Source organism: Hemibagrus wyckioides, linkage group LG18 (genome assembly GCF_019097595.1).
Source record: "Hemibagrus wyckioides isolate EC202008001 linkage group LG18, SWU_Hwy_1.0, whole genome shotgun sequence".
Lineage (NCBI taxonomy): Eukaryota > Metazoa > Chordata > Actinopteri > Siluriformes > Bagridae > Hemibagrus > Hemibagrus wyckioides.
In genome coordinates, this window is record NC_080727.1 from 9,307,501 (window position 1) to 9,335,493 (window position 27,993).

The 27,993-nt window shown below is 39.6% G+C and overlaps 2 protein-coding genes across 2 annotated transcripts in view; one reads left to right on the top strand and one right to left on the bottom strand.

Moving 5' to 3' along the window:
• The window catches only part of LOC131369536 (lipoxygenase homology domain-containing protein 1-like), a 53,219-nt gene extending 43,408 nt beyond the window's left edge, over positions 1-9,811 (top strand). The window contains exons 35-42 of the mRNA XM_058416291.1: positions 267-394; positions 517-634; positions 941-1,118; positions 1,358-1,543; positions 1,733-1,903; positions 5,995-6,133; positions 6,286-6,441; positions 7,527-9,811. Coding sequence (XP_058272274.1) covers positions 267-394; positions 517-634; positions 941-1,118; positions 1,358-1,543; positions 1,733-1,903; positions 5,995-6,133; positions 6,286-6,441; positions 7,527-8,007 — 1,557 coding nt within the window. The 3' untranslated portion in view covers positions 8,008-9,811. The remainder of the gene's footprint in view (positions 1-266; positions 395-516; positions 635-940; positions 1,119-1,357; positions 1,544-1,732; positions 1,904-5,994; positions 6,134-6,285; positions 6,442-7,526) is intronic.
• Positions 9,812-11,654: 1,843 nt separating this feature from the next.
• The window catches only part of col27a1a (collagen, type XXVII, alpha 1a), a 67,934-nt gene continuing 51,595 nt past the window's right edge, over positions 11,655-27,993 (bottom strand). The window contains exons 39-61 of the mRNA XM_058416175.1: positions 27,859-27,966; positions 26,953-27,006; positions 26,751-26,804; positions 26,475-26,531; positions 26,319-26,372; positions 25,699-25,752; positions 25,527-25,580; positions 25,365-25,418; positions 24,973-25,080; positions 24,626-24,733; positions 23,610-23,717; positions 22,284-22,337; positions 20,751-20,813; positions 20,419-20,472; positions 19,636-19,671; positions 19,512-19,529; positions 19,376-19,411; positions 19,223-19,249; positions 19,041-19,106; positions 16,434-16,599; positions 16,160-16,269; positions 15,254-15,454; positions 11,655-14,807 (exon numbers count right to left, since the gene is read on the bottom strand). Coding sequence (XP_058272158.1) covers positions 14,661-14,807; positions 15,254-15,454; positions 16,160-16,269; positions 16,434-16,599; positions 19,041-19,106; positions 19,223-19,249; positions 19,376-19,411; positions 19,512-19,529; positions 19,636-19,671; positions 20,419-20,472; positions 20,751-20,813; positions 22,284-22,337; positions 23,610-23,717; positions 24,626-24,733; positions 24,973-25,080; positions 25,365-25,418; positions 25,527-25,580; positions 25,699-25,752; positions 26,319-26,372; positions 26,475-26,531; positions 26,751-26,804; positions 26,953-27,006; positions 27,859-27,966 — 1,791 coding nt within the window. The 3' untranslated portion in view covers positions 11,655-14,660. The remainder of the gene's footprint in view (positions 14,808-15,253; positions 15,455-16,159; positions 16,270-16,433; positions 16,600-19,040; positions 19,107-19,222; positions 19,250-19,375; positions 19,412-19,511; positions 19,530-19,635; positions 19,672-20,418; positions 20,473-20,750; positions 20,814-22,283; positions 22,338-23,609; positions 23,718-24,625; positions 24,734-24,972; positions 25,081-25,364; positions 25,419-25,526; positions 25,581-25,698; positions 25,753-26,318; positions 26,373-26,474; positions 26,532-26,750; positions 26,805-26,952; positions 27,007-27,858; positions 27,967-27,993) is intronic.

The window sequence follows — 27,993 nt, forward strand, 5'->3', positions numbered from 1 at the left end:
CACACTCATTCACTCACACACTCACTCACTCATGACTGTTTGTCGATATGTTAGTTATATCGGTTGCTTCCCATTAAAGTACATCGGCCACTGAAAAAAAGAATCCAATTGTTTATACTTCAAAAGAAGGAAAATCCATATTACTTGCAAGGTAAACATGATACAATATACATCCACACCTTCTGAACATGTATATTATGTAATGGTCATTAATTATTCATGACTTTCCTTAACTCATCCTAAATATAATGCCTCTTGTCCTGTAGGTTATTTATGAGGTAACCGTAGTAACAGGTGATGTCCAGCATGCGGGCACAGACACACAGATCTACATCACATTGTTTGGAGTGTATGGCATGTCAGAGGAGATCCCCCTGCCTAAATTAGAAGACAGGTATACACATAAAATCACACACACACACACACACACACACACACACACAAAAAGTAGAATGCATACACCAGAGAAACAAAGAGGAGGCTATGAGGTGTTTGTGTGTGGGTGTGTGGTCCCAGGTTTGAAAGATGTCAGACTGACACTTTTAATCTAGAGATCGAGGACATCGCTCCACTCCGGAAAATGCGAGTGCGCATCGATGGCTCTGGAAGCAGACCTGACTGGTTCCTTGATAAGGTTTGTCTGTGTTCTACAGTCTTGATTACAGACTGGCAATAAAGATATGTGGCAGATTTTAGATAATCTGATAGGTCTCTTATATCTTATAAAGGCTCTATTATAGATCTGGCAGTTCCACAAGACTAGTGCAATCGATTCCAAGATGTACTGAAGATGTTCTGATAGCTTTTGGTTTACTAAGGCTTTACTAAGACAAAATTATTCTTGTTTATACATTTAATTTGTTTCCTGTCTGTAAATTTATCCACGAACATAATTAAACATTTCAAGATTTCTTTTTCCTGATCGTGTGTGTGTGTGTAGATTGTTCTACATAATCTTGAGACAGACGAAGTGGCATTGTTTGTGTATGAAGATTGGATGTCCCGCACATACGGATCTAAACGCACCCTCGTGTGTGAGATGCCTGCAATTATTGATGATGAAGAAGTGGTGGAACTCACAACCTACAGTATTGCAGTCAAAACCAGTGACCTCACAGGTACACAACTCCACAAACCACTGCACTACACACGTTGCACACAAACAACACATTACACATGATTACACACAAAATCCATAAAGGTGATACTACGCCTAACTACAGAATAGCCCCAGCTACACATATGTCGATGAATGCTCCGCTAAACACATTCCCTCATAAATGACTTGTTTTAAACTGTAACTGCTTATGTATTAATGATGAGAACTGAAGCTGAAATGTGATTGATTATGTTTTAGGTGCAGGGACAGATGCCAATATATGGATGATTGTTTTTGGTGAGAATGGAGACACAGGAACTCTTGCTCTGAAAGAAAGTGAGAACACCAACAAGTTTGAGCAAGGCTTGACTGACACGTTTCGCTTCACTGACATGCTTAGTCTCGGTGAACTCTCCAAAATCAGGGTGTGGCATGACAACACAGGTGAATATTTTAACAAGAGCACAGGTAAACCCATCGCAATGATTTGACAAAATGCATATGCATGTCTGTATTAGGACTGCAAAACCCCTTCTACTATGTGGTGCTGACTGTACATATGTATCTAATTTGAATAAATCTGTGCTTTCCTGATGTCTGTAACACAGTGTTTATATCTGTGTTTCATGACAGGGCTCGCTTCTGGGTGGCATCTGGAGTCTGTGGATATTTTTGATGAAACCATGGGGAAGAAGTTTCGTTTTCGTTGTGATCGCTGGCTTGCCAAGAAGGAGGATGATGGGCAGATCATGAGAGAGCTGGCCTGTGCTAACAATGACGTGCTGGATTTTGATGAAAAAACAAGTAAGATGCTCACAGACACACATGTCCTTATTCATGTTTACACAGCATTATCCATCTATCCATTCCCTACTTGCTTATCCAACTGGGTTGCATAGAACCTGGAGCCTATCCCTGGGGCACAGAGCAGGGTACACTTTGTAAGGATGCCAGTATCTCACAGGGCATACACATTCACACACCCATTCACACACTATGGACAATTTAGAGATGTCAATCAGCCTACAAACGCATGTCTTTGGACTGGAGGAGAAAACTAGAGTACCTGGAGGAAACCTCTAAGGCATGGGGAGAAATTCCATAAAGAAACCCCACATAAATGCCAGAGGCAAGAATCAAACTTCCATATAGATACATACTCTGAATATGAAGGTGTGAGGCAACCATGCTAATTACCAAGCCACCACGCCCACCCACCACAGTATTATTTACCACGTTTACCTATCCTTGTCTTTAATTTACTAAAGCTTGGTGTGTGTTAAATCAAAGTTGCTAACACCCATTGTCTATTTTGTGGAAGGCTGAAGGTCGAGTTGCATGATTTCCCTACAGGGATGTCTTCCCACATCTGTAAAACACGCTGTTAAGTGAATACAGTAGGTGACTCTAAATATAAATGTGAGTGTGCCCTGGCAAAGTAAATCCGTTCCTGTTGTCCTCTCAGCTGACTCTAATACCTCTGCTTCTGCTTCAGGAGCTTGCTTTGCGCTTTCTTCCAACCTAGATGAGAATATAATGCTGTCTCCATCGGACTCTGAAGAGCTCGATATGGAAAATACTTTCTTTTAGACACCCTGAGGTCTTCTAAGGGCCTGTTCTTCCCTCGCTACAGCGAGGAGCTAGGGTTATCAACCAGTAGCTACTGGCCGCAGCGTGGCCTGCTGAGGTAGGAAAAGAAGGTGTTGCAGCTCGAGTCTTCCTGTGTAAAATCTGTGTGGCTGGCTAGCATTTAGGCCCCTTTAGGCCACTTTATGTCCCGCAGGCAAGTAAGGACCTGGGGTTGGTCATCTCCGCCAGACGGGTCAGAAAGGAATCCTAATGCCCGAGGGCTAGGGTTTTCAGGGATATCCCTTTAGGGCCATCTCTAATGCTGCCTACCCTGCCACCTCCAGTGCTTTGTGGTTTAGCCATGACCACCCATGCTCCTACTCCTTATGCTCCCACCCCCTGGATTAACCCCTACAAGCTTGCTATTTCAGGGCACTAGGCGAGGTGAGAACAGCAAGGAGCTAACACCTTTAGGGTGTGCTGCCTCGTTCCTCCAGGAGGAACTTCTTTCGCATCTGAGAAAGGGGTCATAGAGCACATTCCCCTCCCAGGTCGGGCTTCTGGCTTTGCAGCCATCGTTTCTTGGTTTCCAAGAAGGAAGGGGCTAGAGCTGTGTGCTCTGAATTGTATGCTGAATCATACAAGTTTGAGATGTTAACACTCAAGGTCATTGTGTCACAGATCAGGTCTGAGGACTGGTTTGCCATAACAATCCTGAAGGGTTTTTTTCTTCACATAGGCATCTGGCCAGAGCACACGAGATTCCCCTGATTCACTTTTGGGTCATAGCGTACCGGTACCGGGTCATCCCTTTAAGGCCTGGTCTTATTGTTCACCCTCACAAAGTGCATGGTGGATGCTCTGGCATCATTGCACCCCGAGGCATCCATGTACTCAGTTATTCAGACAGGCTCATCTTGGCTCAGTCAAGGGAAGTTGCATCCAGGCATTGAGATACCGTGCTTGCCCACATGACGTCCCTCTGCCTCAACCCAGCAAAGTGTGTGCTTTCTCCCTCTCTGAGAACCACCTTCTTGGGAATAGTTTGGGATTCAGCCACTATATGGACACCTGTAACCCGCTCAGGGGGATTCCATCCTGTCTGCTGTAAAGGCTGACTAAATCTGACTAAGCAAATCCCTCTCTGCCGCCTAGGCTTAGAGGGTGCTCGGCTCATGACTGTCTCAGGAGCAGAGGTTTTCATCTCTGCAGACACCCTTTTCAAGGTCACAAGGGTTACATATCACAAGCTTCATACCCTTTTTATGTGGACAGACCCTTGGGTCCCACTCTTAGGGCGTGTCATTGTTGCAAGTCTTTTTTTTTTCTGACACCCCCCCCTCAGGTTTGGGAGCGGTCCTAGATGGCCACCCCGCCAATGGAATTTGGGAGGGCTCCTGTCTCTGATAGCACACAGATTGCCTGAAGATGGGTCTGTGTTTCTAGTGCTGAAACACTTCCTCTTAAAACTCTACCTTTTCAAGTTCACTTGTCTACCTCTGATGGTCCCCTTCATCAATCATTAGGGTGGTCTGTGTTTGCACCCTTGCATCAGGTTGGTGCAACAGATCTGGCCCTAGGTAGAGACCAGATTTCTCTTGCTGAGTTCGAATTACAGAGAGCATGATCAGTGCAGGCAGAGGCCCAGGGGAATGGCATCTTCACTTGTAGGTGTTGGAATACATATGGCAATTTTTGCCTGGACTGGAGTGGCTTTGTTTGCTTCTGAGCAGTTGACCCACTGGCTTTCTTTGTTCACATGGTACAAACTTAGCTGAGGCTCTGTCTGTAAACTTTTCCCATTAGCTCTGTTCATGGGCATCCTAGCCAGTGTATGCCCTGAGTCCACCTGTTACCTCATGAGTCTGGCTTGTGGACATAATTTCCCTTCTGGATGGTGCTCTTTGGGAGATTCTCATCAGGAGGAGCCTCCTCTCTCAGGCACAGGGGGCGATTCTCCACCCCTGCCCCAATATTTGGAACCACTTGGTCTGGCCCATAATGGGAAACAGCTCTAGGACTCTGGCCTCCCAACCGAGGTTGTGGAGACTATGTTAAACTTCTGCCTCTGATGTAATTGGCAGTTCACTGCCCTGTTAGTAAAGTGCTAGAGTTCCTGCAGACATGCCTCTTTGAGGGCCTATCACCTTCTACATTGGGGTGTACATGGCAGCTGTGCTGGGAGTCACGTGCCTGTTCTCTGGTCTCTCGCCTTCTGCACGGTGTGAGGCAGCTGAGGATTTTCTGCAGACCGCGTCTCCCCTCCTGGCACCTCTCAGTAGTTCTGGAGGGGCTTCTCCAAGCTCCCTTTGAGCCAATGGACTTAGACTCTGAGGAGTTTCTGACCCTGGAAACAGCTCTGCTATAAGCCAGTTGTATAGACTTTCTGCTGGCCTTTGGCCCTCCACCTCACAAGTCGGCAGAGCAGGAGAGAATGCACCAGTTGTGCCCAGTTAAGGTTCTCAGCACTTATGCCTATTGCTCGAGTGCATGGTGTAAGTCCTCTCCCTTTTTGTCTGCTTTGCTGGCCACAACAAAAGCAATCAAATCTCTATGTAGCACCTTGATCTCCTAGGTCTATGAGATACGCTGTGTGGTATTGCCTCATTGTCTCACTCCACTAGGTGTATCGACTTGTCCAACACTCTAGCTAGGGGTATTCCCCTCCAGTATATTTGTGCTGAGCCGAGTTTGTCCTCTCCACACACCCTTATCAGGTTCTATAACCCGGACCTGTACCCCACTCTTGGGTCTTGGGTCTTACAGGACTAATAGTGCTTTGCTCCTGGCTCATTTGTGCCCTTTCATGACACGGTGTGTGGCGGCGTTAGTACTGGTGTTCCCATAGCATCAGCCATGACGCAGCTTTGAATTCCCTCGTAAGGGAACTACACCAGGTTACGTATATAACCCGGGTTCCCTGAGAAAGGAATGAGACTCTGCATCACTAGCCACATCCTGGTCATCCACTTGTGCTTCCCGAAGACAAGTAGAAGTTGGAGTAATGTGATGTAGATGCCCTTTTATGGTCTTGCTAGTGAACTCTGCTACAACACGTGACCTACCTAAGCCGATAAATCAGTGTGATTTCACACAGAGCTTCAACCCCAACTTGATGCAGCATCTCGTTTGCTTCTCAGGGAAGTGATTTACATATGTAACTTGGTGTAGCTTTGCCCTAAAGAACATTAAGTGTCGGAAGTTTTTTTTTTTTTTTTTCCAAATGGTATAAATGTTACTCAGTGATATATTCATCTCAAATGTTCATTATATTTTTATTTTTTATTGTATTATTGTAAATATAAATCCTATCAATTCTTTGTTAGAGTATGAGGTTGTTACAATAACAGCAGACACGGATGATGCTGAGACAAAAGAGAATGCCTGGATCGTTCTGGAGGGAAGACTGGGAAGGTCTAAAGAACTCACAATGGAAAACTCCACCAAAAAGAAACGTTTTCTACGGTAAAAATAAATCAACTGCAAAAAAAAGCTTTTTTTTCCATTTATAATTAACAATTGGTAAAAAGTTCACATCACTATGGTGGGGGTGAACAAACTAGAAATTACTTTTTACAAATTCCAGTAACATGGTGTGTTTGTTTGTGTGTCTACAGAGGTGCCATGGACCGGTTTGAGTTTTCCTGTAAGATTCTGGGTGACATTGTTAGTATCTGCTTGGGCCACATCCCCAAAGATGGCAAGAAGAACAAATCAGAAGCCTTCTGGAGGGCTGAGGAAGTCATAATCACAGAGAAGAACCTTGGAAACAGGTTAGTGATTCCTGACCTAAATGCTGGGACATTGAAAGGGTCAATATACACTACCAGTCAAAAGTTTGGACACATCTTCTAATTCCATGGTCTTTCCTGATGTTTATTTCTTTCTACATTGTAAAACAATGCTGAAGGTGGCTGAAATACACAATAATCCTTTGAACAGTTGATATTGAGATATGTTTGCTACTGATGCTCTGTAAAGCCTTCATAACGGCTCTAATCTGAGGTGCTGTTAATTGGTGATTTCTGAGGCTGGTAACACTAAATGAACTTCTCCTCTGCAGCAGAGGTAAGTTTTGGTCTTGCTTTACTGGGATGGTCTTCAAGTGAGCCAGTTTCATCATGGTGCTTGATGGGTTTTGCAAATGCACTTGACAATACTGTTCTTGCAAGAACTATTCCAGTACACCTGACCTTCGTGTCTTAAAATAACAACTGACTGTTGTTTTTTGTCATTACATATGGATTACTTAAGTCCGTGTGTGTTATTTCATAGTAACACATATAGCACATACCCTGGCTTGTTTATTACATTTACATTTTTCACAATTACATTTTCTAGTTATTGCCATACATTCCATCACAGTATCACAGTTTTCATTTTGAAAAGCTTTTATGTAACTGTGTGACTGTCTCGGGCCATTTTTTAACCAAAAGTTAACATGTAAATCATCAAATCTGGGTCTACAAGAAATTGGTTCACTAACTTCTTAAATAAAAAAATGTAACTAGTATTGACCAACCTTTAGCTTGTCAAGTCAAATTACATTATTTACAAACCTAGGTATCTATGAGCACAAAAATCACTGCTAATCACAAAACATTTGCAAACATAATCCTCCAAGAGAGTTAATGCACCTCCAATATAGAATGAGCTTACCCTCTCTAAGAAGGTAACTGGTGGGAAGTACTGTTGAGCAAAACATTATATTTTTGCACTTGAACCCTGCTGGCCCATTTATACTAGTCAAAACGGTTGTACATGTTATTCCTGATTCCCAGTATGTGTATGGTGCACCATAAATGTCATTAAGTATTCCTCTTTGTCCCGCCCTCCCTTCCCTGTCTCTTATTTTCAGGTACATCTTCCACTGCAATACCCTCATCCCCCTCTCATCCAAGCGTGATGACTTCCAGACCTTTGAATGCACAAAGTTTATTGAGAGCTTTGCTAGCAAGGCACGCAAACTGGTACCTGTCACATATGAGCTCATTGTGATCACAGGTGAGGAGAAGGGTGCAGGTACAGATGCCAATGTCTTTCTTAGTGTCTTCGGCACCAACGGTGACTCGGGCCGCCGCCAGCTGAAGCAGAAGTTTCGCAATCTATTCGAGCGTGGTCGCACCGACCGATTCAGCATTGAGCTGTTGGATTTGGGTGAGCTGCTTAGAGTCTGCATTGAGCATGATAACTCGGGCATCAGTCCTGGTTGGCTGCTGAACCGAGTTGAGATCACCAACACAGCTAATGGGGTGACTACTGTCTTCCCATGTGACAAATGGCTAGACAAGAACAAAGCTGACGGCAGGATTAAGAGGGTTCTTTACCCCAAGTATTGATGTCTTGGGATACCACAAAAAATTATGACTGCACTAACAAAAGGCCAATTATCTTTCCTCTTAAATGGAAGCAGCGCATGCTAAATACCAATGTAGAGCGAATAACAGATTATACCAGCACATGCCTAATGCACAAATGATCACGGTAATGAATATGCTTAAAAATGTGCTGCCAAATGGAATTGTGAGGGCTAATGATTTAGTTTAATAGTGTACACATTAATGATATTGCACATGTTCATTATTGAGATACTGAGTGCAACAGACTATTGATATATACATAAAAGCAAAAAAGGGAAATGAATACTACCACACCACAAATGTGCTAAGAAATCCTCGTGAACTGAGCACAGGTAGCAATGATATTTTGAACTATCTGAGATGAAGGTATTTTGTAATTTTAGTAAACAAAAGGTAAACAAGAATGATTTTGCTATTTGAAAATGTGCTAATGAATATTCTCTGGTTCAGAGTTCTCAGGTGTCAGTTCTGCCATAGTACTGCACACTTTTTTCCCTTCCTCTTACAGGTTTATATTCAAGCATTAGCTTTAGTTATGTGATAAAACACTAAAACGCAGTACTGTTGTACTAACGTTATTGAATGCACACTCTCAGGGCATTGACTGTGCATGTTAAGTGTTGGATAATTGGATAATTGTGCAAATGCAAGTGAGATAATATATAATATATGAAAGAAAGAATGCTTTTTTGTAATGCTGATATTTTGTATTCTTTTTTGACAATATCTAAGTGTTTCTACCTCAATGGGACTCCACCAGGAGAGCAAGCCTATATCATATTGCTTGTCCAAATAGCTGAAGCACATGAATAAGCCTTTAATGTTTAGATAATTGGTTTAAGGTCATTTGATTTTTTTTATGAACCATCACCATCCTTATGACATCTCTGGAGCTCACATGAACTGCACCAGTTTATTGTTTGCCATCCATCATCTCACACAGACAGGTTTTCCTACAATCTAAGTTCAATTGTGTCTCTTATTTGGAAAACTAAATAAGAGTTTAAAAGAGTTAAGTAAATAAATGCTTAAATAAATCCAGCAGATCATTAAGCACAAGTATGGGTATTATACTATCACTACTAAAAATCTAAAACCAAACAGCATGTAACAGAAAGAAAGAAAGAGTTCAAGTTTCATTGGATCCATTTTTATACTTGAATAATGATTGTACAGTTTTTTAAAAGCAATATTTTACTTGGTTTTATGTACTTGAAACGAAAATTAGAAGTGTATATACAGTTTTTTTAATGTAGATTTATATGCGACATTAATCTTAAATAGTTTAGACGCACTTAAGAAATTGTTAATTTTGCAGAAAGTGTATCAATGTTTAGTCTTCTTTATAAACACCCAGTTGCACACATATAAGGTCTAGTTTTTTTTTGTTTGTTTTGTTTGTTTTTTAATTTTAGTACTTCGACTTTGTAGGAATACTCCAGTATATTTTTTATAGTCATGTATCAAGATTTGTAGCTGTGTTTAAATATTAAATCTCAGAATGTGACATTTCACATTCTTTCAATGTTCACATTTCTTTCAATGGTCCTCTTGATGACATTAAATACTTGAGAATGATTTTGAATGGGAAGGATTAAGAGCCACTTACACAAATTCAATTTTTTTAACACGGCAAATGCAAGTTTACACAGCACTGAATATGTGATTTATACAAGTTTGTAATTTATACAAGTAAATATTGTATATTGCTGGAACTGATGTCATATAACTTTTGATGTCATTTTTAAAGATTTTGTGTTGAGCTCAGGAAAATCTGTGATGCTGGGATGATATGCATGTTGATCACTGTTAATTCAATAAAGCAATTTTCAATTTCAATTTTTTCTTCTGGTGTACGATATATAATTTTATATCAGATAAATTGATCAGCTGTTGCATTTATATTACTATGCAAGTGAACAGTCAGTTCTTGAAGTTGATGTGTTGAAAGTAGGAAAAATGGACAAATGTAAGGATGCTATGTCCTGTAAAGATGATTGCATCAGAGCATCTCCATAGCAACACATCTTGTGAGGTGTTCCTGGTAAATAGTGGTTAGTGCCTAATAAAAATAGTCCAAGTATGGACAACTGGTGAACCGGCTACAGGGTTATGGGCACCCAAGGCCATGAGGCACATGAGGATTCCAAAACAGAAAGATCTTCAGAGATCAGACAGTTCTGTCAAATCAGCCAACACATGTTGAAGGCAAGATCTTTTTGTTATAGCAAAAAAGGCTGACAATCTATCTGAAAAGACACAAAATAATCCAGAAAATGAGAATACCTGGATTTTCTGATTATCATGAGCATACCAGCAAGATCTGGCATGGTCAAACTCAGTCTGTCCTCCATGTGACTTGATCTTAGCAAATCAATTATGCTCTGCTTACAGTCTGCTCTGAGCCATCTTTGACTTCATCTGAGTGCCAGAACCTATTATGAACCTTGTGCAACTTCACTGTGCCTTGATGTTCATCATGTAGTCATTGCAGAAGCTTCTTGAAATCAGAAAGGTACACTTTCCTATCATCAAATAACAGCATTCCCTTTAGGTAAGTTTGATTCTCCAAAGGAAGTAACTCTGAATCTGTGCTGGGACTTTGCTAAAGTAATTTGGCCATGTGTCACTGATAACAATTCCTTTAACTCTGGCTTCCATTCAGTCTGCTTCTTAAATGAGGATATGGCACATTTGTAGCCTTTGAATCATTGGATGTTTGAATTTCTGACAATTCCAAGTATCTGACAGTTAGGGCCTGTCTTGACAGCTTGTCTGAAACCATTTTGTCCCCTAAGTAGATCATGTAAATGGCTCTTGCTTGTATCTCAATATCTTCATCAAAGGTCTCTGGCATCTCAGTGGCACAGCATTCTTGTCAGGGATTTGTGATCTGTGTGAAGCGTGAGCATAGCATTTTTGTGCTTTAAGTGAACTCTCTAGTTTTCTTCAGTCTTTAGCACAGGTAACATGAGGGCACATCATTCATTGACTCCACACCAGATGACCGTGGGGCCATGGGTCCCTACACTTTAGGGATCATCCAGCATCTTCACACATTTACATCTGCCTCTCATTTGATCCCTGGTAAGGCTTTGACTGGAGTTTTGATTAATCTGACCAATGCTAAATCTGATGTAAAGTACAATATCTTCCACAGCTCTTTTTCTTAAAATTTGTCTGAAATGTGTTGTTTGATATATCTATAAATTTTCTGCACTGGTTATCCTAGACTAGGGTCACGGGGTTCCTGGAGCATATCGCAGGGGACTCAAGGCAGAAGTCGGGGGACATCCAGGATATGACGCAAACCCACTGCAGGGCACAGTCTCACACACACACAATCATTCACACACTACAGACAATTTAGAGATGCCAACCAGCCTAAAACACATGTCTTTGGACAGTTGGGGGAGGAAAGTACCCAGAAGAAACCCCTGAGGTATCTAACTGGAAGTACAAGGCAAAATTGTTAAACTAAGGATCCCCAGTAGGCTTACATTTTTCAAAAACAAAACATATTCATACTATATACTTGGGTTATTTTTCATTACTGCTTACATCACATTCTAAAACATTACAAATGATTTCAACAGAGCAAATGTTTATTCTTCTTTTATTTCTAGCAATTTTACATTAAAAATTGGCCACTAACAATTACAGAACACGATGAAGCATGTAACAACATCTTTATTGGGTATGTAAAATAGTTAGCTCTTAGTTCCAGATATTTAACCAAGCATGTAAGACTGCAATGAATAAGCGTGGCAAATAAAATGATAAATACAGAAGATGAAAAGACAATGTTTTGCCGAGGTGGGAGAAGACACGTTTTATAGTCATATTTACATGCAAATGGTCAACATTATCACAGATGAGACCCAAAAATGGCAAGTCAGGAAGAGTGAGGTAACTGGATTTCACAGAAGTTGCCTGCAAAAATTCACACACTGCCATAAGGTATTTGAAAAGCTGTCTAAACCAGCATGGGTTCTCAGCTGCACTCAAGCGGAGCAGCTGCTTGGCACAGTGTGATGTATTCACTGATCCCAACATAGTATATCTACACTAGGGAAAACTTCGAACTCTGTAGAACAGTGAGTTCCCAGGACTGAAGATGAGAATAACTGCCATAGAGTATGGAGTTGATAATCAGACAAAACTATAACAAAATGACAAAATAAAGAGATAACAGTAAAGCATTATGTATTAGTTTTAACAACAATAACATATTTATATCCTTCTTTGGAGTCCTAAATTTACAGATTAAAAAAATAATTTGTCAACTAGTTACGGATGCTATTGTGATACGTCACCTGGACATGTTTTCTGCTCAGAAAAAACACAACCTTCTTTGTTTTCCAAGCATTTGAATACTATTTAAATTAGGTTAAATTAGCTAAAAAGGAATGCACTGTATACATGAAAGCTTGAGTAAGTATACACATTATGTAAAGAGAGAGGAAGCAGATAGCTTACTAATAGAGCTTTTTTTTTTGCTGTGCAGATACGATTTCACAGGCTTGGAGCAAACATAGTTTAGCAAAAAAACAAAACAAATTAAAACAAAACAGAACAAAAAACCCTTAACCACACACAGCATGTTCCTTCTTTACTCACTTGAAGCTGACTTGGATAGTGTTTCTGATATTTAGATACCTTAGGGATCTTGAATTCAAGGACATGAAGCCCAGTCACAAATATTTTATTCAGTGACAATGCAATTCTCCAATTCTAAGTTTTAGAATCTAGTGTACTAACATCCATTAAACCGATTTAGCTATATATGTTCTCTGTTTATCAATTTTAAGTAATTTAGTGCTAATGTAGTCTAACACATAGTGAATTAATCAAATGCCCCTTTTATCCCTTCTATAATTCTGTCTGTTTTTCCAATCCTCATTTTGTTAGATTGTATATTTAGCAAGATAGCTAGGTTCTGAAGCCGTTTTAGTTTGCTTGTCCTAACAAGACAGGACCTACCGGGCAAAAAAAACATTAACAATTAAACTGATTACAGAATGTTACTGAATTCTGAAATAATTGGCACAGCCTAGCTGTTGTTGCATCCGTTGTGGCCATTTAAGTGACAGATTTAGAAACCTGGAAATCAGAAACCAGTGGCCATACTGGACCCAGGCAAATCCTTTTCATCCTGTATTGCATTCTTTCACATTGCCATTGCCATCGGGATTAAAGCACCAGACAGTTGTTGCTCCGAAAAACATAAAGAAGTGTCTGTTAAATAACGGTCATTGTACAATATTAACAAAAACATTGTCGTACCACTAACATGGAGAAACTGTATTTCATACAGGTGAATCGAATAATTCAAGCACACTTTATAACAAAATGTCATTTCAAATTGCCATGTCGTTTCTTAACACTGTGCTCACTGAGTTTCTGAGCTTACACGGATTCAGCAGGTGAAGTAGCGTATGCAGAATGCACCAAGGTAAGCGTTGTTAAGCTAATTTCTGGTAGTGTTTTCTGCCTTAAAACTAGGATTTCGGAATGAATGGCAGCTGTTGCATCTTGAATGTGCAGCATGTCAACACGCTTAACATCTTTTTTTTTTATGAACTGCTACTTTTTTCTTTCGAAGCACCAAAATTTACTTTAAAAAAAAAAATCAGCACTGTTCTTGAACACTTTAAATAATATCCAGCTGCTATGGTGAGTGGCAGGCATGCCCCGATGAGGACGCACGCCCCACTACCAATAAAACACACTCCTTTGCAGGCCTCCTCACATTATGCCTGAGAAATGCCACTAAACCATGGTGACCCTATTGTGAGGAGGTGGGTCTGACGTATGTACTGTCAAGAGATCTATCCATTTTCCCATACACACACACACACACACACACACAAAATCTGCACTTAAGAATAATCTCCCTGACCAATCACATTAAAATGCGTGCGCACACACACACACACACACACACGCATATATCTACCTCCATGTCTGACATTTTGTTAAATTACACACTTTTGATTGTTGACAGTACCCCTGAAATACCTTCCATAAAGTTAACCCACTTGATATTTAATCAACATCTAATAGTTTCCTTCTGTATTGCACTTTCTGCATTACTAATATTGTTATTGTATAAAAGCTCATATATATATATAAATATATATATATAAATAGATATTTTTTCCAATTCTTAATTTTTCTCTACAATAGAGCATACTTATTTAGGACAAGCATTATAATAACTTATAATATTCAATATAGATCAAATAGAGAGAGAGAGAGAGAGAGAGAGAGAGAGGGAGAAAGAGAGAGACAGAGAGAGAGAGAGTAAGAGAGAGAGACAGAGAGAGAGAGAGAGAGAGAGAGAGAGAGAGAGAGAGCATGGCAGAATCTCCCTGGCCTGGATGTCCTGTACCTATGTAAACTGGGTCATATTCTTAGAGTCTTCTCTCATGTGACATCTGAGGCCAGAAGGTGGGTGGATTTCTCCTCCACAGTCTTATAGTGCTAAATCCCCCAGAAGCTCCAGTCACACCACCTTCTTCCTGTTTCTGCAGTCCAATCAGTGGCTGAATACTACAGCGGCTGTGACGTGGGTAGCTTCAGCCGGTTATAGTGTGCAAGGAAGTGGACACTCATATGCATACCACACACTACAGGAAACACACAGGTCCGACCTCCAGGTGATAGCGTGACATGGACGCGGTTTTCGGCAGATTAGCAATGTTTTTGATGGGAAGCAGCGAGGCGTCTGTCACTCTGAACAGGAAGATAGCATTCCTCCAAAGGCCATCGCGTTGCTGTGCACAAAACAAATGGAGTAAAAATATTAACCCATATCTTCGTAAATCAACCAATCCAGTGAAATCATTCCATCATTCCATCAAACTGAAAGCGGAACAATACTAACATTCTTTCCCAACATGATACTTGGCTCAAATACCGGAACTTTCACCGGTTTAGTGAAATACCTGTCTCTGGATTTTTATGTGATTTGGATATGGATGAAGGAATTTAAAGAAGAAGAAAGAGGAGTCAGTGCTTAATATGTGATTCTGAATATACAGTAGGAACTTGATGCTGATAAGGATTTACTCAAACATGTGATATACATATACTCAACTAGCAGCAGGAGACTAATTCTCAATGCAAGTCAATAAGACATCCATTAGAACAGGTGGGTTAAATGAAGTTCAGCTAATTAGCTAGACACATCTAATCAGAGTGTGTGTTGTGGCATTCTCACCCAGCATGTGTCCTCTAACACTTCTGGTTCCAGAGTCATTCCATTCCATGCCATGAACCTCACTGCCTTCTTGGAAGGAGTCTGAGTAGGGGTGGAGCTCCAGATGGTAATGTTAAGACAGTGGATGGTGATACGTTGCTCTGCCCCTGAAGCCAGCAGATGCAGGAAGTTCATTTGGACATACCGGACTCTGAACTCCAGCTAAAAAAAAATCGCAGCACTCACATATTAGGTTTGAAAATAGAAAACTGACATTATTAATTATCCTGAATGTCCAAAGTGTGATCACAACATAGCAGCGACCTTAAATATGCTTCATCAGAGCAATTTGTTATTGACTTTTCATACCATCAATACATTTTTTGTACCACTTATACTACACAAGGTCACAGAAGCTATGCCCGGGGCATCCCAGGATATACCTGAAGGCTATCCCAGGGGACTCAGGACACAAGAGATGCCAATCAGCCTACCATACTGTACATGTCTTTGAACTGGGGGAGGAAACTGGAGTATATGGAGGAAACTTCCAAAGCACAGAAAGATCATGCAAACTCCATGAACACAGGGTGGAGATGGGAAGCCCCAACCCTGTTATTGTTAAATTGCCATTATTTATAGATATATGTAATTAAATGAGTTGATGATGCAGGTTTATATTATTTGAATATATTATGTAAATTCTGATTATGTTCCAACCCATCTCTGATTGGAGGTATGTGGTAGCTTAGTGGTTAATGTGTTGGACTATTGCTCAGAATGTTTTGTGTTTGAATCCCAGGTCCAATATGCAACAACTGGGCCCTTGAGCAAGGCCCTTAACCCTGATTTGCACATGTATGAAATGAGCTAAAATGTAAGCCGCTCTGGATAAGGGTATCTGCCAAAAGATGTAAATGCAGTTACCTTGGACACAGTAATTGGTCTAAGGCAGGTTAGCCCGCCTCTTGTGAAGTTGCATGTCACTTCTATAGAGTCAGTGGGACAACCCAGGTTAGGGTCAATCCAGTAAGTGCCTATAGAAAAGAGAAGATACAGTATTTAAATACAATATTTATTGAAATGTTTCAGATTTTCATTTAAAAATCGTTTAAAAGCTATATATGAAATCTAATTTTGGCAGCATACCAAACAGGCTGATGGTTATACACAAGGTACATTTAAATGAACATGAACATACCGTCGTTGAATTTGTGTTGGCAGGTTATAAGGTCCCGGCAGAGGCGAGCCGGATGATCCCGTGTTCCTAGTGGATTCTTCAGACTGAGAACTAGCAAATTGAGATAGTGCAACGTGTGTAAGATGTCTGGAGCTCGGTCCATGGGAAAATCCATTAGATCTGCCACCTGATAGTCAGAGAGTGAGAGTGACAGCGAGAAGGAATCATTGTAAATTACTAATGAAGATGCATTTATTAAAGAGAACGGCAGCAGAGTTAGAAACTCTACAAGAAGTTAGTAGTGTTGGCCATGGTTAATTATGAAAGACATATTTCTTAAACAGTGTAATTAATTCATTTTTGTAAAACAGAATTGTTTTTGTTTTTGTTGTAAAGTCAAGTACACCAAATAAGTCAAGGAACATCCAGACAAGTTTCAGCACAACATATAGGCAACAGAAAAAAATCCTCTAAATTCCAAAACCAAAAGTCTCATTACAGTAAAATAAATATGGACTGAATGCAGTTGGAGGTATGTGTACTTTTAAATGATCAGTGTCACATGAGAAATGAGCAGCGGTGCTGATGTGAGCAGAATCAAGCTGACAATGCTAATCCAGCTAGAAATCTGGCATGTTTATTTGTCTCCGAATAGTTTTAAGTTATTTCTTTTTACAATCCAGATTGCCCTGGATGCACAAGACTCATTGACAGCCGCCACCCCCCATCAACTACACCAGCAATCAATTCTGTTTACCTATTTACTATGAGAATTTTCATTCATACGCTTTGTCAGTAGACAGTCTGAGACAAAATTGCGCAGTAGTGTATGCCTGGCTTTAATACAAAGTCGAGTATGGGGAGGCTGAGACCAATGTAAGACATCTGCTGTGAATAGACATCTTCACTCATTACTTTTTTTATGATCACACTGTTGTCCTGAAAAAGAATTAAGATAAATCCAACATTTTAACAGTCTCGAGGACAATAACAGACTGCAATGTCCAATCTTTCAGAGACAATGTTGTTATTGTGTAGTGTTGTTATATATACACTCCTCAAAAAATTAAAGGAACACTTTTTAATCAGAGTATAGCATCAAGTCAGTTAAACCCCTGGGATATTGATCTGGTCAGTTTAGTTTCAGAGGGGGTTGTTAATCAGTTTCAGCTGCTTTGGTGTTAATGAAATTAACAACAGGTTCACTAGATGGGCAACAATGAGACAACCCCCAAAACAGGAATGCTTTTACAGGTGGAGGCCACTGACAGCTTTTCCCTATTCATCTTTTCAAACTGTTTTTCACTAATTTTGCATTTGGCTAAGGTCAGTGTCACTACTGGTAGCATGAGGTGATACCTGGACCCTACAGAGGTTGCACAGGAAGTCCAACTCCTCCAGGATGGCACATCAATACATGCCATTGCCAGAAGGTTTGCTTTGTCTCCCAGAACAGTCTCAAGAGATTCCAGGAGACTGGCAGTTACTCTAGGGCTGGACAGAGCCGTAGAAAATCCTTAACCCATTAGCAGGAACAGTATCTGCTCCTTTGTGCAAGGAGGAACAGGATGGGCACTGCCAGAGCCCTACAAAATGACCTCCAGCAGGCCACTGGTGTGAATGTTTCTGACCAAACAATCAGAAACAGACTTCATGAGGGTGGCCTGAGGGTGGCCCAATGTCCTTTAGTGGACCCTGTGCTCACTGCCTGGCATTGGCATTTGTCATTGAACACCAGAATTGCCAGGTCCACCACTGGTGCTCTGTCCTTTTCACAGATGTGAGGAGGTTCACCCTGAGCACATGTGACAGATGTGAAAGGGTCTGGAGAAGCCATGGAGAACGTTATGCTGCCTGTAACATCGATCAGCATAGCTGGTTTGGTGGTGTGTCAGTGAAGGTCTGGGGAGGCATATCCATGGAGGGACGCACAGACCTAGACAGGCTAGACAATGGCACAATGACTGCCATTAGGCATCGGAATGAAATCCTTGGAGCCAATGCCAGACCATACTCTGGCGCAGTGGGTCCTGGGTTCCTCATGGTGCACGACAATGCCCGGCCTCATGTGGCGAGAGTATGCAGGCAGTTCCTGGAGGATGAAAGAATTGATACCACTGAATGGCCCCCATGCTCACCTGACCTAAATCCAATAGAACACCTCGGGAACATTATGTTTTGGGTCCATCCAACGCCGCCAGGTTGCACCTCAGACTGTCCAGGAGCTCAGTGATGCCCTGGTCCAGATCTGGAAGGAAATACTTCAGGACACCATCCGTCATCTCATTAGGAGCATGCCCTGATGTTGTCAGGCATGCATACAAGCATGTGGGGGCCATACAAACTACTGAGTACCATTTTAAGTTGCTGCAATGAAATTTCAGCAAAATGGACCAGCCTGCTGCATCATTTTTTCACTTTGATTTTCATCTTTGTATTCAGCCTTCTGTAGGTTGATCATTTTCATTTCCGTCAAACGATGTGGCATCCTTTCATTCCTAACACATTAGTATAGATATCCAGCATGCTATTTTTGTGCTTTCAAAGTGTTCCTTTAGTCTTTTTGAGCAGTATATATACTGTAAATATATATATATATATATATATATACACATGTAGTATACATACCATGGTTTTAAAAGCAGCAGGTGAACCAATGAACTCAGACATCGTTCCACCACTATCATCCTGTTGCTAAAGAAAGAACACACAGACACATACACACATACACACAAAATCAGTCCAATTTTGATTTTCATTTTGGTCAGAAGGTCTAACCACTGCAAAAAAAAAAGTACTTAAATACTTACAAAGGATTTTGGAATCCCAGGAGGTCCCTGAAAACAGGAAAAAAGCAAAAAGGAAAAAAGGGTTTAAGAGTTTAGGGTTTAAGTTTGCATCTGTGTTCTTAGGTGCATGTAGGCCAAAAAAGAAATATGTGTGTAGATTAAAAAATGTCTTACTGGTGGTCCAGGAGGTCCTCGACGTCCAGGAGCACCCTAAAAACAGTCAGCATATTCTAAATAACTGTGAATATGCGTGTGTGTGTGTGTGTGTGTGTGTGTGTGTCTGTGAGTTTGTATTTAATGAAAGCCTCACCCTTGGCCCCTGAGCACCCTATATGACAAAATAAAGAAAACACGTTTAGAATTTTCTTTCTTTTTTTTTTATTCTTGCACTGAATACATTCACATGAATTCTGTGTCTGTATATGCGATTTTACCATTGCTCCGCTGCTACCAGAATCTCCTCTAGGGCCCTAGACAAAGATCAGCAACCAAGAAAGTCAGTGGTGCAGCATTCATTACATCTTTTACCAAATGACTTAAATGCCATGTTAATTCTGCACTAAAACTAACACAAACATTGTCAAATTGTATTTCTTATATATTTCAGAATTTTTTCAACAATAAGTCAAGTATCAAGTGTGTCTTCAACAAGCAACACCAAGTACTACTGCGTGTTTACATGAGTGAGATGGCAACCCAACTATTAAAGAAAATAAAGCAAGAACTGTGTAAATAGAATATTTATACATATTTCAGCTCTGTTTCTAAAATGGCTAACCTGAGTCTGTCTTAAACTGTGGATTCTGGAATTATGATTATTTTGATAATTAAAGAAATCACTTTTTTTGGACTGAAGAACTGCTGTAATTCAAATCATAGGTTTAATTCATACTAATTTTTTGAATACGTTACTTTTTCTCTTCTCATTCACAGCATCCCGGATGATACTGAACATAACCTATGACTAATAATAAATAGATTTAAATATATGTAGCTGCTATAATGTAAGTGATAACATGAACTAATTTGTTTCCCTTAAGATCTACAACATAAGCATAATCTGACAAAATGTATGATATGATGTTCTTTAGTTCATTTAAATAATATGTATCTGGTGGCAAATTTCTGGAATAAATAGGAGAAATAAAACACTCTATTACTGATCATCTTATATGTTTGTGTGTGTATTAGATATGATATATTGAAACATCACTCACAGGACTGCCACCTGGGCCAATTATACCAATAGGACCAATCACACCCACTTTACCCTGAGGAAGAAAAACATTTCTGTCATATACCACTGATACACCTAAATAAGTTTAGATTAGAAGAAATGATGACTAAGTTTGCAGAATACAGTGATATGTATTGATAAATAGCAGCTTATAATTTGAAAATCTGTTGTTATTTAAGAAAAGCTAAAAGAGACCAAAAAATTACCTCAGAGGTTACATGAGGTAAACCCCTTAAGCCCCTACAGATATACACACCCTGCTAATACTGTGTGTTTGGATTAGAGTTTATGAATTTGTATGTTTAGTCTCACCATTTGGCCAGGGGGCCCTTTAGGTCCACGAATGCCTTTTGGCCCAACGTCTCCTGGAGGCCCCTGTCCAAGAAAAAAGTCATGATAAAACACACATGCACACCTACATCTATATCTACAAACGAAATCTCTACTCACATATACTATGTGTTCATGGTATTTTCTAGTTTTGGAAGCGTCGTGTAACAAGCAGTAATCAGAGACCAAGAAAACATGGTGCAATGGAACATGCTCTGTATGAGTATGTTTGTTTACGGACAGCGGTGTCTTTGCTTTTCCATAATTTGTACTCATAGCTGTACGAGTGTGTGGTGGCTGTGGAAGTTTGAATGTATGGGACCATTTAAAATTGTGAATGAATGAAGAATTAATCCTGCATGTATATGCACACATAAACACACACACACACACAAAAACAAACAAATATGTTTTGAAGACAAGAATTAGAAGTGCAGACCACACATGTGCAGACCACACATTCATCTAAATGCAGAAGTGGACAAACTGATCTCAAGTCTGGAGACTCAAGTTTTAGATTTATAGTTTTCTGGCAGTTTCAATAACCAGCATCCAAAGAGAGAAGGTTTGTTATTGTCTTTGGCAAATCAATAGTTTTGGTATGTTTAATCTTAATGCACTTCACAGTGGTCTGATGTACCCCAGTGCTCTAATTATAGCACATGCCTCTAAATCGTAGAACGGTTTTAATAGCCCTAAAGCACAGAAAACCTATAGGGAGTTAAATCACTTGTCATAACTGTCAGCAAAAGGCTGTGTCAATATACAGTACAGTCTGGGCTAGAAATAATTCAACCCAAGCCTCTACTTACTATAACTATATAATTCTCTGTATTTTTACTTACGATACACGCAGGTACAATACAATCTGAATGCCATCAATTTACCTAATTTACCAATTTAATTGTCTTTGTTTAAATTGAGGGAGGTCTCTCTAGCAGCAGGTCCTGTTCTGTATTAATGTACTTTGCTTGTTAGCTTGTGGCATTTGTAACTTGTGTACATTATAACATTAAAATCAGCTACCAGTTGAAGCCTAATTATTTTTCTAATGAATCAAAATAAGGAGCTGTGCAGCAGACTGGAGCGTTTGGTTGGTAGGTTAGACAAAAGGATAAATGTATGACTTGTTCACCCTTGGAATGGTATAGTGAGTATCTACTGTACTGTAATAAAGGGAAGACCTCTGAGACCTTAACTCTGAAACTATGCATGAGACAGCCAGGCTCACCACTAAAAAGTCTTGAGTAGACATTAAATATTAAGGAAAAGAGGAGGGGATGTGGTAGGGGTAAGCACTAAAAACAGAATTTTTTTGGATGTTAACTAGGAGGAAAGTCAGGCTTCAGGTGTGGTCTTTTTCTGAAACGTCAGTTATTTTCTAATTGATTCAACTTCCTAACTCCAATTGCCATTTGTGTTTAGAGTTTGCAATTGCAGTTTGTGTTTAGAACTAAAACCCAAGTTCAAAAAAAGCAGAAAGCTTTATACTCTGTCTCGGTCTCTCCATCTTACCTTCGGACCAAATATTCCTAGTATCCCCGGAAATCCAGGCTCTCCGACGTCTCCCTAAAAAAAACAAGAAATTAAAAACTTAAATGTATACACCACTACCGAGAGGACAAATCTAACAGCTATAAAACATGCTAGTGTGTTGTACTCTATGTTAACAGTGCTAGCATTTTAAGAGCAAATCTTTACTGATTCACATTAAAACTGTACATATTTATAATCTGTTCAGAATTTTAATCTTTTCTAAACATGTCTGTTTTTGGCTCCAAGTGTCAATATTTAAAGGACAACCAAACCTATTAATATAGGGGGGAATGCACACCAAAATATTACTAAAAATCTATTCTATGCTATTTTAAGAAAAAAGATACTTGTATCTATGGCTATTCAAAAAGAAATGTTGAATATCATTATTTTCAGTAGCAGTTTAGGTTTTTTTTCCTTCTTAGGGGTCGTCAGAGTGGATACGCATATTTGATTTGGCACGTTTTACACTCAAGGCTCTTCCTGATGCAACCCTCTTATTTTTTCCAGGCTTGGGACTGGCACTGAGTGCACTGACTTATACAACCACTGGTGCCTGGTTGGTTTCCTGCTGGTCCATGGCAGTGAGAGCGCGTGATCCTAGCAGCTCAATAGCAATTCATTCTAAAATCTCAACAATCTCAAACCTTATCATGTAGCCCCAGCATGCAAGGCAAACTTAGAGCTGTGTGCTAAGTTATGTGTTTTCTGGGAGTTTGGATACTTGCAAGTTTCATCATTATATATAAATATAAATATATAGAAATCTCATTATCTCTCTCTCTCTCTCTATCTTGCCAATATAATTATTAAATAAATGTTCAAGAAAGTTGGAACACTCATTCATCTCAATCAATCAAATCTTTAGAAAAGTTTACTTTAAATTCTTAAGTCTCAAATGTTAAAACCTTTCGCTGGTCTAAATTTGCAAGCACAGCTGAAATGTGCATGAATGATTCAAAATACAACTCTTTATATTACTAGAATATATCTTCAAGCAATAGATAGATCTAGCAGTAATGTGATATTAAATGTATCCAGAAAAAAAATATATACATCTATATTTAGTTGGTCTCAGATTAAGCTGATGTAATTGTATGTATTTCAGGTTTGTTGTAAAACCTATGGTATATAACAGAAAACAGCAAACAGGACTACTGAACAAAGCAAAAACAAAATTCTTTAATTCCCAAGGGATTTGACTTTTGATTAAAAATATATAACATAAAATAATGCAGAAAAAAAAAATAACACAGCCATGTTTTAGCATTTTTGTGGCTCTTGTTCAGTGTTTATGTTACTCACTGGTTGCCCTTTGGGTCCTGGGTCTCCGTGAGCTCCTGGCATTCCCATTCCTCCTTTAAATCCTCTTTTCCCTGAAGGCCCAGGATGACCTGGGAGACCTCGTTCACCCTGACAGTTATAAAATAGGTTATTGTCATTCACTAATATAGCCAAAAAACAATTGATTTTATTTTCTGAAATCAGTATGGATCAAGACATATCCTATAGTGTACTGCACTGGAGTAATAACCACTGTAAGTTAAGCACTGTGGTAGTTTCCTGTGTTAGCTGTGCTAGCATACAAATATGCTGTATTTCATTTGCATAATATGTTTTAGCAGAGAGCTAAAATGATCATCATCTTGAATAATTAGCTTTAACTGATTTTCTGAAGAGTGTATGACAGTCAGCTTCCAATATAATGGCAATTAAAGGAGCTAAAATGTGTTCAAAGTGAGGCAAATTCAAATGAAATCACAGGCTCTGGTTAAATACTGTCAGCATCACAAGTGTAAACATAACAAATCCCTAACAGGAAATAAATGTTAACCCTGGCATCCATCCATCCATTTTCTGTATCTCTTATCCTACACAGGGTCACAGGGAACCTGGGAATCTCACTGGACTCGAGGCATGAGGTAAGGGATAATTATCTAAAAGCAGCTATGTTATCTAAAACCAATTTGAACCAGATGTCAGTCAGTTTCTTCTCAATGACACCCAGAACAATAAATCCTGTTATTTTCTTTCCACCTCACCTGATTAGGAGTTGCTCTTGCTGACGAAAAATAACTCCTTTGGCACAACTGAACATCCTAGGACCTCTTGTGTGCCAAGTTGTGTTTATATCCAATCATTTTTCTGAATAAACTTTGAGAGATTTTGCCATCTGAAAAACTTGTCTCTGCATCTCTTTTGGTAACGATCATCAAGACTGAGAGGGAGCATGCAGAGGGTGCTCTATAGCTTGTCCCTCTGAACAAAAAAGTAAAAAAAAAAAAACCCTAACAACATGCAAAGCTTGAGCATTCTCTTACCTTTGGCCCAAAGGAACCCTGATCTCCTGGTAAACCTGCAACACCAATTTTCCCCCTGGCTCCGGGTTTCCCTGGAAGCCCAAACTCTCCATCATCTCCTTGGTCACCCTGAAGAAAGAGAGATAAAGTGGAAAATGAGAGAGAAAAAGGGAGCAGAAAGATGTCGTTTTCAGTCATGCTTTACTCACACACATGGTGTACCTATGCAACTAGTACACTCTATATACACTGTATATATTGGTAGATTGTATTTTGTTTTTCAAAATGTTTTATTTTAGACAAAATATGCTAAGTACATGTTATTTAACAGACAAAAAAGAAAAGAAGAAGAAGAAAATCAGGCCCACTTGTATTCCTTTAGTTCCATCCTTCCCTGGAATGCCATCTACACCAGGAATGCCCTCCCGGCCCTCTCGACCAATCACACCCCTCGGACCTGGCAAGCCAACCACTCCCTTTGAGAGAGAGAGAGAGAGAGAGAGAGAGAGATGATGAGATTTATATAATGATGAAACCTTGCAAGAATCCAAACACCCAGAAAACCCATAATTCTCCAAACAGATATCAGGTTTTTTATTGATAATCAAATGTGACAATTGACTGAAAGATTGCTGTTTAGAAAAACTCTTTTCTTTAATGTAAAAATTATTTCACTTTTCATGCAGTTACACAATTGTTTTGTGTTTGACAGAAACAATGATGAATACAGTAAGAGGAAGAAAACTTATGCTGTTCTTACTGGTGATCCTCTACTTCCACGTTCTCCTTGTTGACCCTGTTTACCTTTTTGACCCTTTAGGAAAAGAAAAAGGAAAAGATGTTAAAACACCTCCTACTGTCATATCTGTCACACAGTAATTGAGTTTGACACATTATTTTTCCACGTGTTTAGATTCAATACCTGCTCCCCTTTTGATCCTTTGGGGCCTTGTTGTCCACGAGGTCCAGGGTGACCCTAAAATATATAAAATATCAACACACCTGAGAGAGAGAGAGAGAGAGAGAGAGAGGAGAGAGAGAGAGAGAGGTAGAAAGTAGAAAGTCTGTGTGTATGTGTGTGTTTATTTGCTCACAGGTAATCCAGGTGCTCCAACTTTGCCTCGAAGTCCATCTACCCCTGGCTGACCCTGGGCATCAAAACATCACAAGTGAACACAAGAAATTATGAAAATCTTTACATTTTTGTATATTTGACATGTGGGTAGTTTGTAGAAATTTTGGCAGTTGAATCAAACTAATTTGCAAGATATGTAGACTGCACTCAAATTCTAAGCATTTTAAGTATTTCTTGAAGGATTTCTTGATAAATGCTATTATTGCTATACAGTATAATGTCATTGGCCATGTGATTTCCCATAATGCACTGCTTTTACGTCATGTTTATGTCGGTTTAAAACCAAAGAAAAATGGCTTTAGGCAGCCGAGTAGCTTGCAAATAAAACAAAAAAAAAGAGAAAGTATTTAGCGGTGTCCTTATTTATCGTTGCACCATCGTGCTGTTGAACTCTTCAATCTGATCATGTTTTTTTACTTTTGGAAGGAGTCTCCAGGATCTCTGTCAGCTTTTTGGGTTTTTTCACAACTTAAAAGTGACAATATTTTGCTATGTTTTTATGTATATGTGTGTGTTATGTGTGACAGTTATGAGGACCAAAAGGATCAAAGGTCAAATCTAGCCCTTATATTAACTCACTGGGTATCCCGGATCTCCTGGTTCTCCTCGGTCACCTCGGTCACCAGTGCGACCCTAGCAAACACACACACACACATTATTAAAGTTTACTGAATACTGCAAACACAATAAATTTGAGAAAAACAGAGTGTGCTAGAGACAAAAAGATGAACTCACCCGAAGTCCAGGGGGACCAGGAGGACCTGTTATTTTCCCATCATCTCCCTGTTCGCCCTAAACAACAAAAAAACTTATATTAGATGAGATTTTGTGTGTGTGTGTGTGTGTTGTAAAATAAAAGTGAAAAAAGATTAAAAGTTAAAAGTGAAAATTCCTCATAGTTGAATATGCCCAGAAATGTATGTGAACAAAATGTATACATTTTGCTCTAGTAAAGTTGAACATTAGTGTGAATACAAAAGACACAGATACCCAGAGGAAGTGTGATTTTACCTTTCCACCTTTTGGTCCTGGAGGCCCTATAGGACCCTGTGGCCCCTGGTGACCCTATAGAGAGTTATATAGATAGGGAGAGAGAAAAGAGAGATCGACCAGACTTTTTCCATATCTGAAACTCCATTCTGCTCCTCCATATTCTCCGTTAAAACTGTGTCAGGTGCATCAGGTGTGTCTAAGAATTTATCATCATCCTCACCTCATACCCTGCTAGACCTGGATCCCCTTGTTGTCCCATCCGTCCTGGAGCACCCTGAAGAAGATAATTTCATCTGTCAGATTTAGATTTATTTATCTTTTTTTTTTTCTTTTAGTAAATCTACATATGTCTCTTTAGAACACATAAAATAAAGATTGGTAACATTAGAGATGAGGAGGTTGTTTGGAATTGCTGGAGCTTTGGAGGTAGAAAATCAAGACCTTCTTGTGTGATGACTGTGCAGCCACACATAGCCAACTTATTATTATTGATAGCACTCGGTCCTCTGTATTGGTTTATCATGCCTTTGGTCAGGAAATAAAATAGGGAATAATAATAGTGAATAGTGAAGAATAGTGATCATCTTCACTCTGCACTTTTCTAAAAAGCAAAACTTTTATAAGCATTCCATTGTCACCAAACATGTCCAAAAATGTCTCACTAAATTACAGTGGATTACATGGAGGTTGAGAAAAAATGGCAATTGTGAAATCTCTCGCACTCATCACTCATCTGCTGTAAACAAAACTCTAAAAAAAAAAATCAGAGACAATTTTTTTAAAGTGACAATATTATCCTCTGAAAAGCTTATTCATTTTTTTCTTGCTGGAAACAGGCATACATGGAAGTGAGGAAATCCAGTCAGATTGCAAACTTGCAGATTCTGCAGCTTGTTATAGATCTTGCATGCTTTGTATAATTGACTGATCCCTGAATGACCTCTTGAGGGTAAAGTTTCTCGAAAGTCTTTGTGTTTCAATTTCAGCTTGTAAAAATAAGTGAATTGAAACCCCCTACACAACCCAGACCAAAATAATCTACTTTATTATACATTCAGTTTGGCTGAGGGCTGAGAAAATCCATCCGACCGAAATACATTTCTTATTAGTTTCTTTATGTGCATACCGCTGGTCCAGTAGTTCCTCTTGAGCCTTTTGGTCCAATGGTTCCTACTGGTCCAGGTTTCCCTACTGTTCCTGTCTCACCCAGGTGTCCCATGTTGCCCTTTGCCCCCTATAAGGAACAGATAAATACAGTTAA